Raw genomic sequence first — 16,157 nt, forward strand, 5'->3', positions numbered from 1 at the left:
TGTACCTCTGGGAATGCAAGAAGTAAAGATGAAAACCTTAGTTCAAGCGCGAAGGTTTTCCTGCTCCATGAGAAATACACGGCAATCGATACAAGTTTATTAATGGTATTCTTTAATAGACTTCACATAGAGTAATACTCTACGTAAAGATCCGCTGAACCGTAAAATCTTTTCTTTCTAATATTGGCGAACATGACTTGTTCAGAAATATTACGGCAGAAATACGGACATCACGGATAAAGGATATGCGGAGAATCCGTAAAACGGATAAACAAAGTTTTCGGATGAAGGATACGATGAATATTGGTACCTTGCGTGTACGGACAGACTGAATCATCCAAACTGTCCGAATATTAGGATTATCCGCTGCATTCGAAACGGATATCGTCATTCAGATTTTGTGGTTATCTACACACAAAGACGTCTCAAACTATCCTTGGTCTCTCCTCTAGCAACGCAACATATCCCATTGTCGTTCTTGTATTGATTTCCAATATCCTGTATTGATGTGTTAAGGAACATAATTTAATTTACTTCTCTTAGATCAAGCTGGTTAATGAGTGAGTGGACACCAGTTGTCAATGTTGGGCACACCCTGCCACACATTTATGGGTCTCTGTGCTGAAATTTTAAATAGCAGTTAAGTACTTTGGAGGGATGGTAGGGTACTGGATTACAGCGAAATCAACTGATGCTTCTAATACGGCGGGCTTAACCCTCGCCGAAGCAACCTATGTAAAATACACTTGGTACGTTTCATGTGGGAAGATACTTTTTTAAGTCACAGAAAGGTTTCTGTGCGGGATTAACAGAGATTATGATTATCCCGGCTCGAAAGCTCGACAGAAGAGGAAACTAGGGGAAAACGCAGACTACACTTTAGTTCGCGAGTTTGCCGGAGGCTTTCTTATCTTGGTGAAGCTGTACGCCTGTAGACAAAATTCTGGACTGCAGTGTTGCAACCAAGATGATATGCCACTTTTTACGTCGCCCGTAAGATCGCTTTATCCAAATAAAGTGCTGCCCAGGATCCTCATCGTTCGCAAACCGATTAGCATGGCGCCAGTCACAGAACTTCGAAATATGGTCCTGCAGTAACTCCATTTCTCTCTTCCAGAATTGCAATTCATAAAAAATACTCGGACCTGTTCCATTAATTACTGTAAGTTCTAGAATCCCTTGTACATAACAAACTTGTTTCTGTTTAAAAAAATATCTCAGTGGAGAGGCTTTATAATGCAGAAAATTCGGTGTAAATATCTGTTTCCATGTTATGATCACTCAAAATTAAGGATGCGAGACTTTTGAAACACACTGTGTTTACCTTACCTTTAGTACTTTTCTCCGACTCGTTTGTCATTCATGAAAATGTTAAGCTTAAATGTTAGAATCTCAAGTGTTATATGCCATTTTTTAAATATTTTTTTATACTATTTAGGTCACCTAATGATGATAGAACGACTGTAGTGCTCTGGACATTAGTCTTATAAGTTTATGGCAAAACTTAAGAGAAAAGTTTTAATTTGGCTCCCCACACGGCAGGTTACCCTGGCCCCTATGGCTGAGCCAGTACGCCTCTGGTCCACATGGAAAAGGAAACTGAAATAATATCTTCAGGAGAATCGAACTGAGGACCCTGCTGTCGCAGAAAAGATAGGTTTTCATATGCTGTCCGCGATACTGTGCTAAGGACTAACGACACGAAGGCCAAATGCGAAACCTGGCGGACGCTGGGGCATGCATTATACACCAATCCTGCGACGGCGAACTTGAATAACGATCGTTTCTCGACTGAGAAAAAATCTCATCCCATCAAGCGTAACGTGACTGTCGCCAAAAGGACATAAATATTAAATCGGATGCAAACGAACGACGAGCTGGGTCACGAGTTCCGAAACTCACGCACGCGACGTAGAGGTCACTTCTTGCCGCTACGATATATGAAAGAGACAGCTGTTCCTTCTGCCGTTACGTGACGTCAGAAGTACACCGCCTCCTCTCACAACGGGGATGATTAGCGGGGAAAAAATCTTGTCCTTGGCAGCCGCCACGTCGCCGTTCCTTTGACGCCCACCAAATATCTTACGAGGAGTCGTCGCCAGACTACTTTGCCCCTCCTGACGAGACGCGACGGCAGGCTAAAAAACCTATCCAAGTTTCACTCACGACAATATGGTGGTCATTTAAAAAATCTTCTATCATTTGTTATGTACATTTCGATGGAAATCGGGGTGTGCAGGTATTCTCAGAGAGGCTATACAGGGTAAAAATTGAGGGAGCGATTGCCCCCCCCCAAATGCCTAAAACTAGTCATGTCATAAATTAATATAATGGTGACACTGATTGTTGTCCTACTTTCTCTAAAAAGACGATCGCTTCTCCTTTGAGTCAAAGGGCGTTCCCCTGACCCTTGATGTCTAAAATTGAAGGACCAGTCCCTATAACAATTACTCAACACAAAAAGAATTAAGGACCCTCATCCCTCTCTTTGACGAATGGTGATGACCACGCTATCTGTGATCACCCTTCTGAGTTATCTAACTCTAGCAATACATCGTCCTTAAGCATGTATAAAAGGATATCGCTATATCTCCTTTAAGAATGCAAAAGTGATGGATCAGCCTACCTGTAATGTCTAAAATTAAGGGATCTCCACCCTCGAAACAACAAAAATAATAAATCTAGGAGACCACAGCTAAAAGAAAGAAAGGAAAAAAAAGTAATCTCCTGTGCACAGGAGTCACTAAAAAGAATAGCAAAATGTTAGGTCTCAATACCCCCCACCCAAAAATATTATGCAGGGTGTCTTAATGATAGTATCCAGATATAAATAGGTACGCGAGTGGCGCATTTAATTGATTGATTGAATTAGGTTATTTTATGGTGCTCTTCTGCCTCTATTGGCTAATAGCGACAATGAGGATAAGTCTTACGATAAAACTGATGAAGGGACACACACAAAGAACACTCATACCCAGGCCAGGAACACTCATACCCCTGGGGTGGCGTATTTAAGTAAGCAGGAAATCATGGAAACCTATCAGCTGAATACTTTACAACTGTTCTTCCATTTATCTGTGAGAGCATCATCCTAAATGATCCTTCATTATTCAAACGCAACAGCTTCTGTTAAAGTACTACTCGTGGGAACAATTTCCATGCACGTAAAACAGCGTGAGCACACTGTCAGGGCTGGGTTGATATTGGAGTAGGAAGAGCAAACACACAGTATGACCAACTAGCCTACATGCGCTTAGAGTGCACTTAAACAAAACTTCAAAAAAGTGCAACTCAATGTTCGCATTACGTACATTTGGTTTTTGAGCTATATTTCAATTTTAATATGCACGAACTACACTGCACAACAGCAGAAAACATTTCTTACTTTCCACTTATATTGGATTTCTTCTTCTTCTTTTTCCTCTTCTGCTACTGTTTTTTTTGTTTTTACTACAGCTAGCATAATATCACCTAACGTGATAGTCAACTTCTGGCCATATACACATCCCACCCATAGTTGAATCTAAAGTGGATGTCAACATAGGAGCAGAATATTTCGATGTTTCTCAGAATTTTTAGGGAGTGACCTTTCCACCCCTCACAGGTCATCAACAACAGGGTTGGGTGTCATCCTTGCATGCAAACAATGTGTTCATCTCGAGTAGTTTGTGACCAGATTGAAGAATGATGGCTTGTGCAGAGGTACACTGCATATATGCAAACAGTTACAAGTCAGGGTGAATACTCTAGGACCATGATAAAATTCAAGTATAATTCCAGGTTTTCAAAACAAATTTTCCAAAAAAAAATTCAAGCCTACAAGCACATGTTTTCTTTATTCAACCTTACGTATTACCGCCTCTCACCACCCACACAAATATATTAACAATATAAAGGGCATGTGTGATTCCAATGTATCTAAAAATTCTAATTGAAATAAATGTTTCATCATCTTCAAGTTATCTTATCTTCGGTCTGCCAGATATTGTTCTGCAAAGGACACTAACAAAATAAACTGATTGAGATAATTCTGTTTTATTTTCCACGCACTTTTCTTTTCTTTCCTCAATAAAAATAAAAACTAAACTGTGAAGAACGTGCCTCAGAGCATTTATAAATTCAATGGGATTTGGATTAATAAAAGTTTCAATTTTTCACGTCTACTAAGAAAAAATCAAGCAGAATTCACACATAATTCCCGGAGCCAATAATTCACGCAGAATTCCAGGAATTCCTGGTTAGTAGTACCAAATCAGAATGCTGAAATGAGTATAATGATAACAGGATGCCTATGTAGATTATCATATCTCTGGGCAAATAGTATTATTTGCACCAAATAGCAATTCTACTATTGAGACACCATAAAACAAGCAGCATGTTGGTAGTAATTATCTTCACAAACTGTACCATATGATTTGATTTTTCTTCTCCATAACAAACATTTCGAAAAATCGAAAATTCAAACATAAGTAAATACATAGTTTTTGTCATTTTAAGATACACTTCTTTTTTTCTTTTGGCCATTTTTAGTTCATATGATTCTGACTTGCGCAATAAATTTATTTTATTGAGTCAAGCACAATAGGCCAACTCTTGCAATAAGACACTGGAAAGACATGTGTGATTGCAAATATATTTAAGCCACTAAGGAATAATTATGTTTCCATGGTAAGGAGTCGTTGTCATTCAACAAACTTTATTGATTTATTCCATCATTATTGAAAAGATAGTGCCATGCTGAACTTACCAACAAATGCACATTGATTACTTTGCTTAGTGAGGCATTTTTCCTTTTTTGCAGAGCAGGTTCAGTTTTTGGAGTATGCCAACCTTTTACACAGTCTTTCGAAGAACTTTGAGAATATTGATGTTTTATCAGCCCCAAATAAATATCTGTGCATGTTTTACAAGTTTCTTCATATTTAAGATGGTAACTTTCCACTGCAACTTTCCTCAGCCCAATGTGTTTATTGCCATCTGCTGAAGAGTTTGATGATGGTAAGAAAGTTTTGATTCATAGGTTGCAACACTTGCAGGCAGGAACGACCCGTCACTAGAAGGAACTCTGATTGGCAAACAAAAAGGGTATAATATACGCCATCCACAATGTGCTCTCGCAGTGGCTTCTCTTTCAGATTAGTACCAATGGCATGTCTGTTGTGCACAATAATAGCAGCCTCACTTCAATAGTTAATATTCTACGCTCAATATGACAACATGGTTTTAATAAGTCATAACGTAATATGACACTGCGAAAGTTAAAACTGTTCTTGGTTGAAAATAAGTTTTGAAAAGGGTGTGCAGAAGAATCCACCTTCCTGATGGTAGTAGAAATTGAAATAACTTTCCTGGTACCTGAAAGGTTTGACAAAAAAAAAAAAAAATGCTGTACATCCCTCTTACAATATTCCTAATACTAACTATGAAATGATCATAAATGAAGGTATGGGTCTGATGTGTAAGCTGATGAAAGTGTTATCAAATACATAATTTTTAATGTCAGACAATTTACATTCCAATTTGCAGGCACATAGAAAGAACAACAACAAAAAATAGCATTGACAACCAATAAAAAAATTTTCGCAGATACTATCAACGTAGAAATAATGTAAATCATTTTCATAATTTGATCATCTTGTTATTCCCACAGTTGTTCTCAACATGTCTGCACTCAAAATTAAAAGGTATCATATTAATTGCAACATATTGTGAAGTAACACAGGAGTGAGGGTTGTGGCGAGACATAAGAGGTGTGAACTTCACCATCCTCTGACAGCTTTTAAACCTCCCACTCCAAGGCTGCCCCAAAGCATCCAATGATTGGCGCCCTGGAAATTGAACCCCTATCTCCCACATGGTAGTCAGATGGCCTATCAACTGGACCACCAGAAATACACATTTAACAGTATCTATTTCATTTCTCCCTTTTAAAAAATGCTTATTTAAAGCCACAAGGAAAAGTTTCAGTGTAGAGTCAGAAACGTAGTTCTGAAAAGACCCTAAATCACACCTCCCCCACAGATCTTTCCCCAAAGACAGTTGGAAAAAAAGAGAGGTATGTGGCCTAGATGGTTGTAACAGGGGGAGAAAACTTGTGTTACGCTTAAGAGAGTATTATTTTACTTGTTCTCTTGGGAATATCAAACTTCCGATGGAGTAGAAAAACACATGAATGGAGAGAGGTCATGTTGAAGATTTTATTTGTCATTTGAAAACTCCCATTTGATTAGCCATAAGTTGAAGTTGTTGCATAAGGAATGCATGTGATTCTGAAAATTCTTATTCACCATACATTTCAATATGATGTCAAGCTTGATAATCAACATAAAAAACTTATTCCCCTTCCAACATGGGGAGAAATTCATACTCTCTTGTAGAGTCGGTTTCCTTTCGTTTCCATTCCAACAATATTGAAATCAATGCACACCGGTGCGAAACTGCCACTCTTTGCCTTAATATTATATCAAAGTAGCAAATACAAGCATAGGTTATATCAGCTGAAATAATTATGGGCATGGTGTCCTGCTGTAAGTGTATGTGTAATCCACAAATTATTTTTTTTAGACAAAGGCACAACTAACCTCATATGATTCCATACAAAAGCATGGTGGTCCAATTGGTGGGCCCTCTGACTATCATGCTGGAGACCTGTGTTTGATTGTGACTTCAGGTGGGAATTTTTCAAGAAAGGTGCCTCCCCGATGGCATAGTGGTAATGTTGTCACCTTGAAATCAAGTGGTCCCGGTTTTAATACTCAGTGGGGGCACATAGTGGTTTGGATCCCACTTTATAAACTGTAGGTCCAGTTACGCGTAGCCTTACTGTGCATAAAGTTGACTTAAAACAATTCAATTCAAACAATGCCCCTGCATGGAGAGGTTTTCGGTAGGTTCAATCACTCTCTAATAAACGGGCCGGGCCGACCTCTGCAGCAGAGTGGTTAGGACAGCATGCTACAATGGGAGGGGTACCAGGTTCGAATGTCAGCCTAGGCATGGCTGTTCTTTGCGAGAGTCCCTTCATCAATATAATCACTCACCCATATCATCATGATTAGTCAAATGTGCACAAAAGCGACACCAAATAACAAAAATCAAATCAAATTTTTGGTGGTGGAGGGAAGGGGGTAAAGGCAGGCAGAGCATGTTGCTGATCACATCACCTCCACAAACAGCCAAGATTTTGAATGTGTGGGGCTCTATCTTCACATCTCTTCATGACATGTTACAATGCCATACACAAAAATTATAAACTTGAATTAGGGTAATATAGTTGTCCATCCTCAAGGTCATATTTGTGTGCATATTTCCAGTACTGTTACATGTTTGCAAAATGATGGTACCAAGAAATTATTATTATTTTTGTAGTAATTACATGAATCCTTGGCATTTGACAAAAATAACTTTTATCTGCTTTTTCACATCAAACCCAACCTATATATTTTTTTAAAAAACTGGCCTACCTTTCAGTGTTGGATTCTTTTGCAGACAACGGAGGAGCAAAATTCTTTTCTTCAACATTTAGCGTATCCACTACACTTTTTGAGAGTGCAACTTCGTCAAAACTTGTATGTATGCCCATATCGGCAACTTTGTCCTGCAACCAAGAAATAAAAAGAAATTAAAGATGTATACAAGGCAAGGAATCATGCACTCAGATGTAAAATATTTAATAATAATACACAGATTAAGAAAGGGAGAGGTTTAATTTCTTGTATTCTAAGGATAGTAAAATTATTATTATTGAACCGGGTTACATTAGAGCACCTGTAATACACTAGCTTGATGCATGGGTATTAATTTTGTCAGCAATAATCTTATTTTTTATTCGTTACCTTTTAAGTAATATGAATTATCTACCATGCACATTGAAAATTATATGGTTAATTATTTGTGATATGTTGACATATATTTTGTATTTTATCAACCCCCTAATAATTTATTAGAAATATTTGGCATTCATAACAGAATAAATTCTGCACATCCTGCAAAAACACTTATTAGTGATTATCATGAGTAAGTTAACATTACTGTAATTCAAGAAAATGAAAAATTATAGCCCAGATTTAGATTTTTAAATTGTAAATGTAAATATAGAACCAAAACTTATTATAAGTGAAGTTTATTCTGTAATTGCTAACTCAATAGGAGGGTTTTGGACCCACTGGTTAGCTCGCTCCTCCTCTTCTTCTAAGCTATATGAATATGACTTAAACATGAAGTTAGTTAACAGTCCTTTGTAATAATTCATGCAAATTAATGTGCCCGAAATTAAATTATATGTGTTATATGGCTTATATTAATTTTCTGGGGTGGGGGCAGCCATCCTCTGCTCCTATCTGAATTCCCTTGATGGTAAAAATTATATATTTCACATATATAATTTAATTTCAGCCACATAATTTGCATTAATTACTATAAGGAATGCTAATTTACAAGTAAGACTTATAGAGATCATTGTAGAACATAACTTCAAACTTCAAACTGTTTTGATAAAAAAAAAAAAAATTGCTTGCAAAAACATTACACAATTGCAACTGCGAGTGTTGTTACTGGAAGTTACAGTAGAAAAGAGAGGTAATAGAAATTTGGTACATCACTGAACGAAATTGAGATGTAATTTTTAAACAAAAATCACAGTGTATGACTTGATACAAATCATTAACTTGCTAGCATATTAATTGGCAAGTTGGCACAAAATGATTTTTTCTTTGTACAGTGATGAAATTCACCATTATGCACTGCCAATCTGCTGCATAAGCACAACAAACAATATAGCACAGGGAAGTTAATGTTAAGTCATTGGGAAACTAGGTTTCCACTTCACAGTTTCACAAACCCTGTCATGTACTACAGTGACCCCTTCGCATCAGGTGGTTGTTTTAGCCTCATTTTTTGGTGAAATAAGATTGTAGACAGCAGTGGAGATGATTTGGGAGGAGGGGGGTATCTTCATATATATACATTTGCTACAAGTAAATGCATTCCATAATGAATTTTTTCAAGTGCAAGGTCTTGAACTTTCTTTGACTCTATATTTACATATTTAAACCCCACATGGCTATAATTGAAGTTGCCCTACTCAAGAGCACTCTGGAGCCCACTCGAAGCATCAGATTTAGGTGAAACAGTTTTGTTTTAAGTCCACCTTCATGTACAGATAGGCTAATTGGGACTGGATCTGCAATTTCAAGTGGGATCCAGAACCACCATGTGGTCCCACCAGGTACTGAACCCTGGAGCCTTTGACTACAGGTGAAACTTGGTATAGAGGCTATGGAAACCATGGGGTAGCAAATGCTGATGAAAAAAATGTTCAAATTTTCACCACAATGTGCAAATGTGGCACTGGGATAACAACCACCAGAAATCGGAAAAATGCAAAAGTTCATTCTTAGTCTATGTCAGTACAGAAGTGTTTAATATGCACGCTGTCAACGGAAATGACCATTTGGAAGCGTAAGAAAGCATGATCAAAGATTCGATAGCAGGATGTTGTTCAATGTGCACACGATTTCAGCACCACATATCAACATGGTGGTGAAAATTTGAACTATATTTTTCATCAGCATTCACTTCGCCATGGACTCTATACCAAAGTTTCAAAACAATACAATAATTCGAAGGGGCTGCCGATGGCTCTGTGCAGGCAAATTCATTTATGCCACCTAGTATATGATGTTTATTATTATTTGATTAAAAGTTTAGATGGTCATCTGTAAACAAAGGAACAGTTCACTTGCAGTTCATACACGGAACAAACTCTACGAGTTACAGACTAAGTAATTGTGGAAATAAAATAGAGTTAAATTTTAAAGTAATGGTAACTACAACTAAGCTACTGTTTGAGCAAAGTAACTGTATTATCTCACAACATACTTACATCAGCACATAAATACATAAGATGGCAGGATATCCCATGCAAAAAAAAAAAAATGACAACCATAGCGAAATCACCCTTCACAATAAATCAAGACGTTCATAAACGACAAATCATTGAACAGAAATAATGATAATCTATAAAGGCATGTTGTCAATTCATGAAATCTTCATATTTATAAATATATATATATATATATATATATATATATATATATATATATATATATATATAAAAATGTCTTACCTGATGACTCTCTGTATTTGTTGCATTACTATTATTCGTCACAGGTATATGATGTTGGTCCACACTTGCAGTGCTTTTCTTTCTTTTACTTGCTACACTGCCACCATCAGCTACATGAATATCCTGAGGGGAGCTTTCTTTGGTGATTTCAACAGGCAAAGCAGACTTATTGTCTACTTCAGAGGCTTCCAAAGCAGAACTCTTTCCTGTCACACTCTCATCCCCCGCCATGGAATTTGACAGCAAACAACTGGAAAAAAAAAGAACAACACAGTGGGGTTAAATTTCCTACATAGTAGTTGTACCCATTTAAAAGATAAGAAAATTAACATTGTGTACGCATTGTATTAGTAGGGCCTAAAACGTATATATTTGCTCAATGTTTTGATTTGCTTCACATCTTTTAATATGAATGTTGCTACTATGGGCAATGTGTAAAGAAACTTATTTAGAAGTTTGTTAGTACGGAATGATTTCATCACTACAAAAATGGTCATATTTATATCTAAGAGGAACAACATTGCATAACAAAGGGTACCCTTGACCCTCTGTACCCCCTAGAGAATGTGTAATATGTTTCATGGTATATGAACGTTTTCAGTTGCTGTTTTTAAGTACATACAAGAAAAATGACATCTTTCACATTCCCTATAATTCTTTATGAGGGTGGAAATTCCTAGACTAAATGTACAAAGAGGCGATATGGCCATAGAGGATCGAACATCAGATATATTGGATTCGATTGATTTGGTGTTTTAACTCCACTTTATGCAAAGTAAGGCTAATCGGGACTGGGCCTACAGTTTAAAGTGGGATCTGAACCACTATGTGCCTCCACCGGGTATCAAACCCGGGACCCCCTGATTACAAGGCAATGATACTACCACTGTGCCATTGGGGAGGCAACATCAGATAAAAATTCGGAACGAGTTTACAATACCGGACCACTCTCCAATTTCTATGAAATGTCGCCTACTCACTAATTGTGAACTCCTAAACACGAATCTGCATGTAATAATTGGCGGTCAAGTATGGAAATCGAGAAAAAAACGAAATAAACTATGTTTTCTTAACGTAACGTAACCCTACGATAAGAACAAAAGCTCCACGGAAGACGCCATTTTCCCAACATGAAGAAATCAACAGGCAAGACAAGGTATAGTTCTCGTAGCTAAAATATTAATTTTTCTTTGTAGTTATGCTAATGGAACCTAACCTAACAGGCCTAACCTAACCTCGTAGGAATTCCTCGTCTTACGTCAGCAAGATTGTTGTGATAAAGGAAGACCATTAACGAATTGCGAAAGAAGGACGGTTCTGAATTGCTGTGTAGGGACGATCAGCGTGGTAAATCGCAAGGTTATTTTACAATTTCTAGACGTAAATGTACAATTTTAACAAGCGACCGCCAAATATGAACTACAGTTACGTCATCAGGTCACCAAAATTAGTAAGTAGGCTAAATTTTATAGAAATTGGAGAGTGGTCCGGTATTGTAAACTCATGCCAAAAATTCTTAGGTTTTAGTTAATACAGAATTCTTTTTTGGATGATTATTCTACATGTACATGCTTTCAAAATATTGCTGCCTTGCAACATAAATTTATTTCTGTATCTTCACAAGAGATAATCCTGTCTGTGATACATAATACTCCAGGACTGCATAAAAAGGTCAATGAAAAAATCATTAAGTAATGTCAATAAGTGTCACATTTATCCATTTTTTGTTACTTATATTCTAGCTGCACGTAATAATGTATTTACACTATGATAAATATGCAAGATTTCAAACTAGCAATACTTTGGCTGTCAAAACACAACAAAAAGCATTCAGATGATGCTCTGTTTACTTTAGAAGAATTGCAAAAACGATCTTAATAATCTGTTCTTTAATTCATACGATTAGAAGTTGAGCATTCGCAAGCTAACATTAACTCATTGGAGCTCGGGCTATTACCCTGACCCATCCTACTAAGGACCTGTCTGGTCGCTTGTCGGTAAATACTACACAGCAGATTCACTGCCTCAAATTATGTCTACTAAGAAATAGTTTAGGACTAACTTACCTTGCAAGTAGGAAAACAATTACACTCGTTCTGTAAGCAGAAATAACAGAGAGCTTCATGTTAAATATCGTAGTATTCGATTTCGGGACCGCATTTTTACAATTTTCTTATCGAGTTGCAAGTAACATTGCGAAGAACGACAGTCATTTTGAAACTTTGACGTCACCCAAGGCTTCTCTGACGTGTACCAGTCAGTCACAGCTCGTTTCAGCTGTTTTTCCCGTCAAATCCAGAGAAAAAGCATGCGACCAGCCAGTCCACCGTTATGTTCAAACACATGCATACATAAAATGCTATTTTAAAAAAATAAATTACGGAAAATACAAAGTTGTGATGCAAAATATAATCAATCTATTCCACTTCCCTCTCACAAATCGTTATCACATAATAAACTCCAAACTTATGCAATGATTTACGGAGAATTTAGCAATGCGCATCATACTTTAAATTTTACGCGTTCTATGCAAGAAGACAACCACTATATCTGAGAGACTTATCATGAAAGTAATATTGCCCAAGAAGCAAATGTTTATTTACAATGGGAAACTTATCTTATGATATTTGACCTCCTCTTAGTTCAAGAAACAGGAAGTTTGCGCTACCGATAAGAAACATGTGCACCATGAACATTCGCGATCGAGGTTTAACAATTTCTACGTTTATCAACGTTGACTTCTTACATGTTCTGCCCTACAAGTAAAGTAGCAAAGCTGTTTATAGCATTAATAAAAGAGAAATGTCCTTTGGGTTGCTAAAAAATGCCCTATGCTCAGTGACGTAGCGCAGTCTTCTGTTGCTCCGCCGCAAGAAAAATATTGGGGGGCCCCTCCGTGAAAAAATAATTAACGAGAATACTATAACGTATATAACATTGACAATGCCAGAGGGATGGACGTACGGATGATAGCTAGTCGCCCCATCCCCCCCATACACACAGTTGTACCGCCAACGGCAAAGATACTATGATAATAGTAGGCATATTGTCCATCGCAACTTTCATTCTTTAAAAAAAAATTCTACATCACGTGTTGGAATGGAATTTTGTTCATGCGAAGCAGGTGTTGACCTCTACTTATTGATTTTTTAAAAATTTAATTCATCATCATCACGGTGTGGAAAACAAACAATGAAAATAGTGATGCAAAATTTGCATATTGTTTCTTGTGCCGTTGGGTGTACAAGAAATATTTTTTTGCGGCAAATACCGCCTTTTCAATTATTGTTATTGACATATACACAGTGACGTGCACTGGGGAGTAGCTAGATAGAGATAGATCAATCAATCCCACACCTCTAATTATAATTATTTTCAAATCACAATATTTATTGTGTTGTTAAAGTCACAGTTCATATGCAACCCTTTTTCTTCACGTGCTTCTCGTCCCTCGGTCCGATCCGCGGGCAAAGCTGGGCTAGCTCGCTTTTCCTCCGTCTCACGAGTTCCAGGTAGAAACTGTTGCCCGAAGGAAAAGGGAAGATTTCTGCGTCTACCTCCCTTGCCCCCTCGCCCCCCGCTGCAATGGTCGAAAGCCCGTTTTTCCAGATCCCCCAGATAGGGGATTGGTTTCCTTTCGATTTCTTGTAAATCTTCTAAATAACTTAGGGGAAAATTTTCTCCAGTACTTCTGTTCTCTATATTTACAGGGTACACCACGAATTTTTACACGTTGTAAAGTCAACGGCAAAGATAATGGTAGGCAAATTGTCCACCATTATTTTAATTACTTTTTATTCTACATCCTGTGTAGTTTTAAGGAATGAAATTATGTTGGTGCAAAACACGCATTGCCCTCTGCTTATTGACGTCATTATTTGAATTAATTATCATCATATTGTGCAATTCAGACCGAATGAAAATGGTGATGGACAATTCGCCTACTGATTCTTTTGCCGTGGGTGTACAATATGTATGTATAATATGGGATGTAAGTTTTATTATTTATGAAATGAGAATGTATTGTGTGCAGAAAACAATGTTATGCTTTCTCTTTTTTTAAATATGGAATATATAAAGAGTAAATAACAAATATTTGCTCAGGCTCTCTCTCGCTCTCATTTTAGTAGTATTTTATTTAAATATACTAATTCTTGGCCTCTAATAAAAAAAAATGGGTAAGCTAAACAGTCATACATACGGATGTATTTATTTGGGCGAGAGAACACGCGTTCATATTGTTGTTGGTTTGGTTTATTTTACTTCGCTTATCTGCCACATTTTATCGCAAAAATGAGGATGAGTGATGGTATGATGAAATTCATGAAGGGACCTCACAAGGAACAATCCAGGCCGGGATTCGAACCTGTGATGAGCGTGCATTCTTGTTCTTGTGTGTTGTACTCTACAGTGAATAATGAAATAATTTGGAATGAAAAATATATCCCAAAAGCGAAATGAATATTATTGAAGAAACTACAAAAAAAGTGTGTTTTGTTACCCATTTTGTTTCTGTGCATTAAGTGGACTTAAAACACCAAATCAACCAGCTGTAGGGGAGTGGTTATCACAGCGTGCTATGAGGTTCTGAGTTCAAACCCAGATCTGGGCATGGGTGTTATTTGGGCTTGTCCCTTCATTAATTTTATCCAAAAAAGCGATGCTAAGTTACAAAAATCAAATCAAATCATTGATTGATTTGGTTTATTTTACTTCTCTTTTCCGCTTAATAGTTAACACTCCCATTTTGGATTTTGAGTTGGATAGGGCTTTAGCCCCAAAAGCCATCCTTAGCGTCGCCAGCTCAAGATTAAACGAAAAGTCTGTATCACAAGATACTCAATGAAAAGCCGAGCGGAAGGACTTGGCTCCCAAAATATAGTTGCCACACAGACATGGGGTTTAATTTTAATGTTAGTGGGCTTCGACATTATCAATCATAATTTTAATGATACCACTGAACATACCTTTCTTAGACTTTTTCATGAAACAAGACAAGTTTTTAAAATAGACCATCAATGCTCAAAGGTGGGGACACTATACCAATATATCAAGCACATTGTATTTTTGAATGGCAGAAAATGAATGATAAATGCACTCCGAAGATACGTGTCTCTTTCATGTACAACATATGTTTTACACATATGCAACATGGGACGACATAAAATAAGAAAATACATATGCAACAAGCTAACACTAAATTGTGTAAGTATTCAAAGCTTATTCAATACAAATATACAACACACATTATTTAAATACATTACATTACAGAAAAGAAGTAGATTGCGAGCGAAGCTAGCAACAAAAATTTTAAATCCAATTTTTGCAATTGAAAACAATATTGATTTAATAGGGCACAATTCATTTCACTGGATGCCATGAAAATTCTCTCTTTTACAACTTTTTTTAGATCACTCGGCACCCATGGCCGACTCCCGCCGCCCATAGCTACAGCTCTGAACTCGACGAAAACGAGAAAAGCAGATACTGAGAGCGAAGCAAGCACGAAAATTTTACCAAATGTATTTTTATTTGCATAAAATTTGGAATCGAAGGGGGTAATTGCTCCTCTGTACTCCCCCCCCCCCCTGCAGGTGCCCTTGGCAGTCAATGTTTGCCCGTTACCCGTATTTGCCCCTAATAAGGTGCAAATAATATCACAAGGAGTACCAAGGCATTCTCTCTTTCACAACTTTTTTTCATTTATATCATTCGGCACCCGTGGCCGACTCCCGCCGTCCATAGCTACAGCTCTGAACTTGACGAAAATGAGAAAAGCCGACAATGCGAGCAAAGCAAGCAAGAAAATTTTACAAAATGAATTTCTATTTGCATAAAATTTGAAATCGAAGGGGTAATTGCTCCTCTGTGCTGCCCTTGGCCAGCAATGTTTGTCTCCCTAGAATTGGCTTCAGTTGAAGGTAAGGGGGCAATGCCCCCCTGCCCCCTTGTGGTTGCGTCACTGTACAATACAGACATATTTAAGCAGTATATGTTTACTTTAAGCTCACTGCCATTGTCTATCAACCTT

At 37.3% G+C, this 16,157-nt stretch overlaps 1 protein-coding gene across 2 annotated transcripts in view; it reads right to left on the reverse strand.

Annotated features, from left to right (window-relative positions):
* LOC146001950 (SUN domain-containing ossification factor) overlaps positions 1 to 12,361 on the reverse strand; it is a 168,033-nt gene extending 155,672 nt beyond the window's left edge. For both annotated transcript variants that reach the window (XM_083139681.1, XM_083139671.1), the window contains exons 1-3: positions 12,193 to 12,361; positions 10,127 to 10,376; positions 7,464 to 7,597 (exon numbers count right to left, since the gene is read on the reverse strand). In XM_083139681.1, the coding sequence (XP_082995807.1) occupies positions 7,464 to 7,597; positions 10,127 to 10,376; positions 12,193 to 12,251 (443 nt within the window). In that variant the 5' untranslated portion in view covers positions 12,252 to 12,361. The remainder of the gene's footprint in view (positions 1 to 7,463; positions 7,598 to 10,126; positions 10,377 to 12,192) is intronic.
* Positions 12,362 to 16,157: the final 3,796 nt, after the last annotated feature.

Source organism: Lepisma saccharinum, chromosome 1 (assembly GCF_977018435.1).
Source record: "Lepisma saccharinum chromosome 1, izLepSacc3.1, whole genome shotgun sequence".
Taxonomy (NCBI): Eukaryota; Metazoa; Arthropoda; class Insecta; order Zygentoma; family Lepismatidae; genus Lepisma; species Lepisma saccharinum.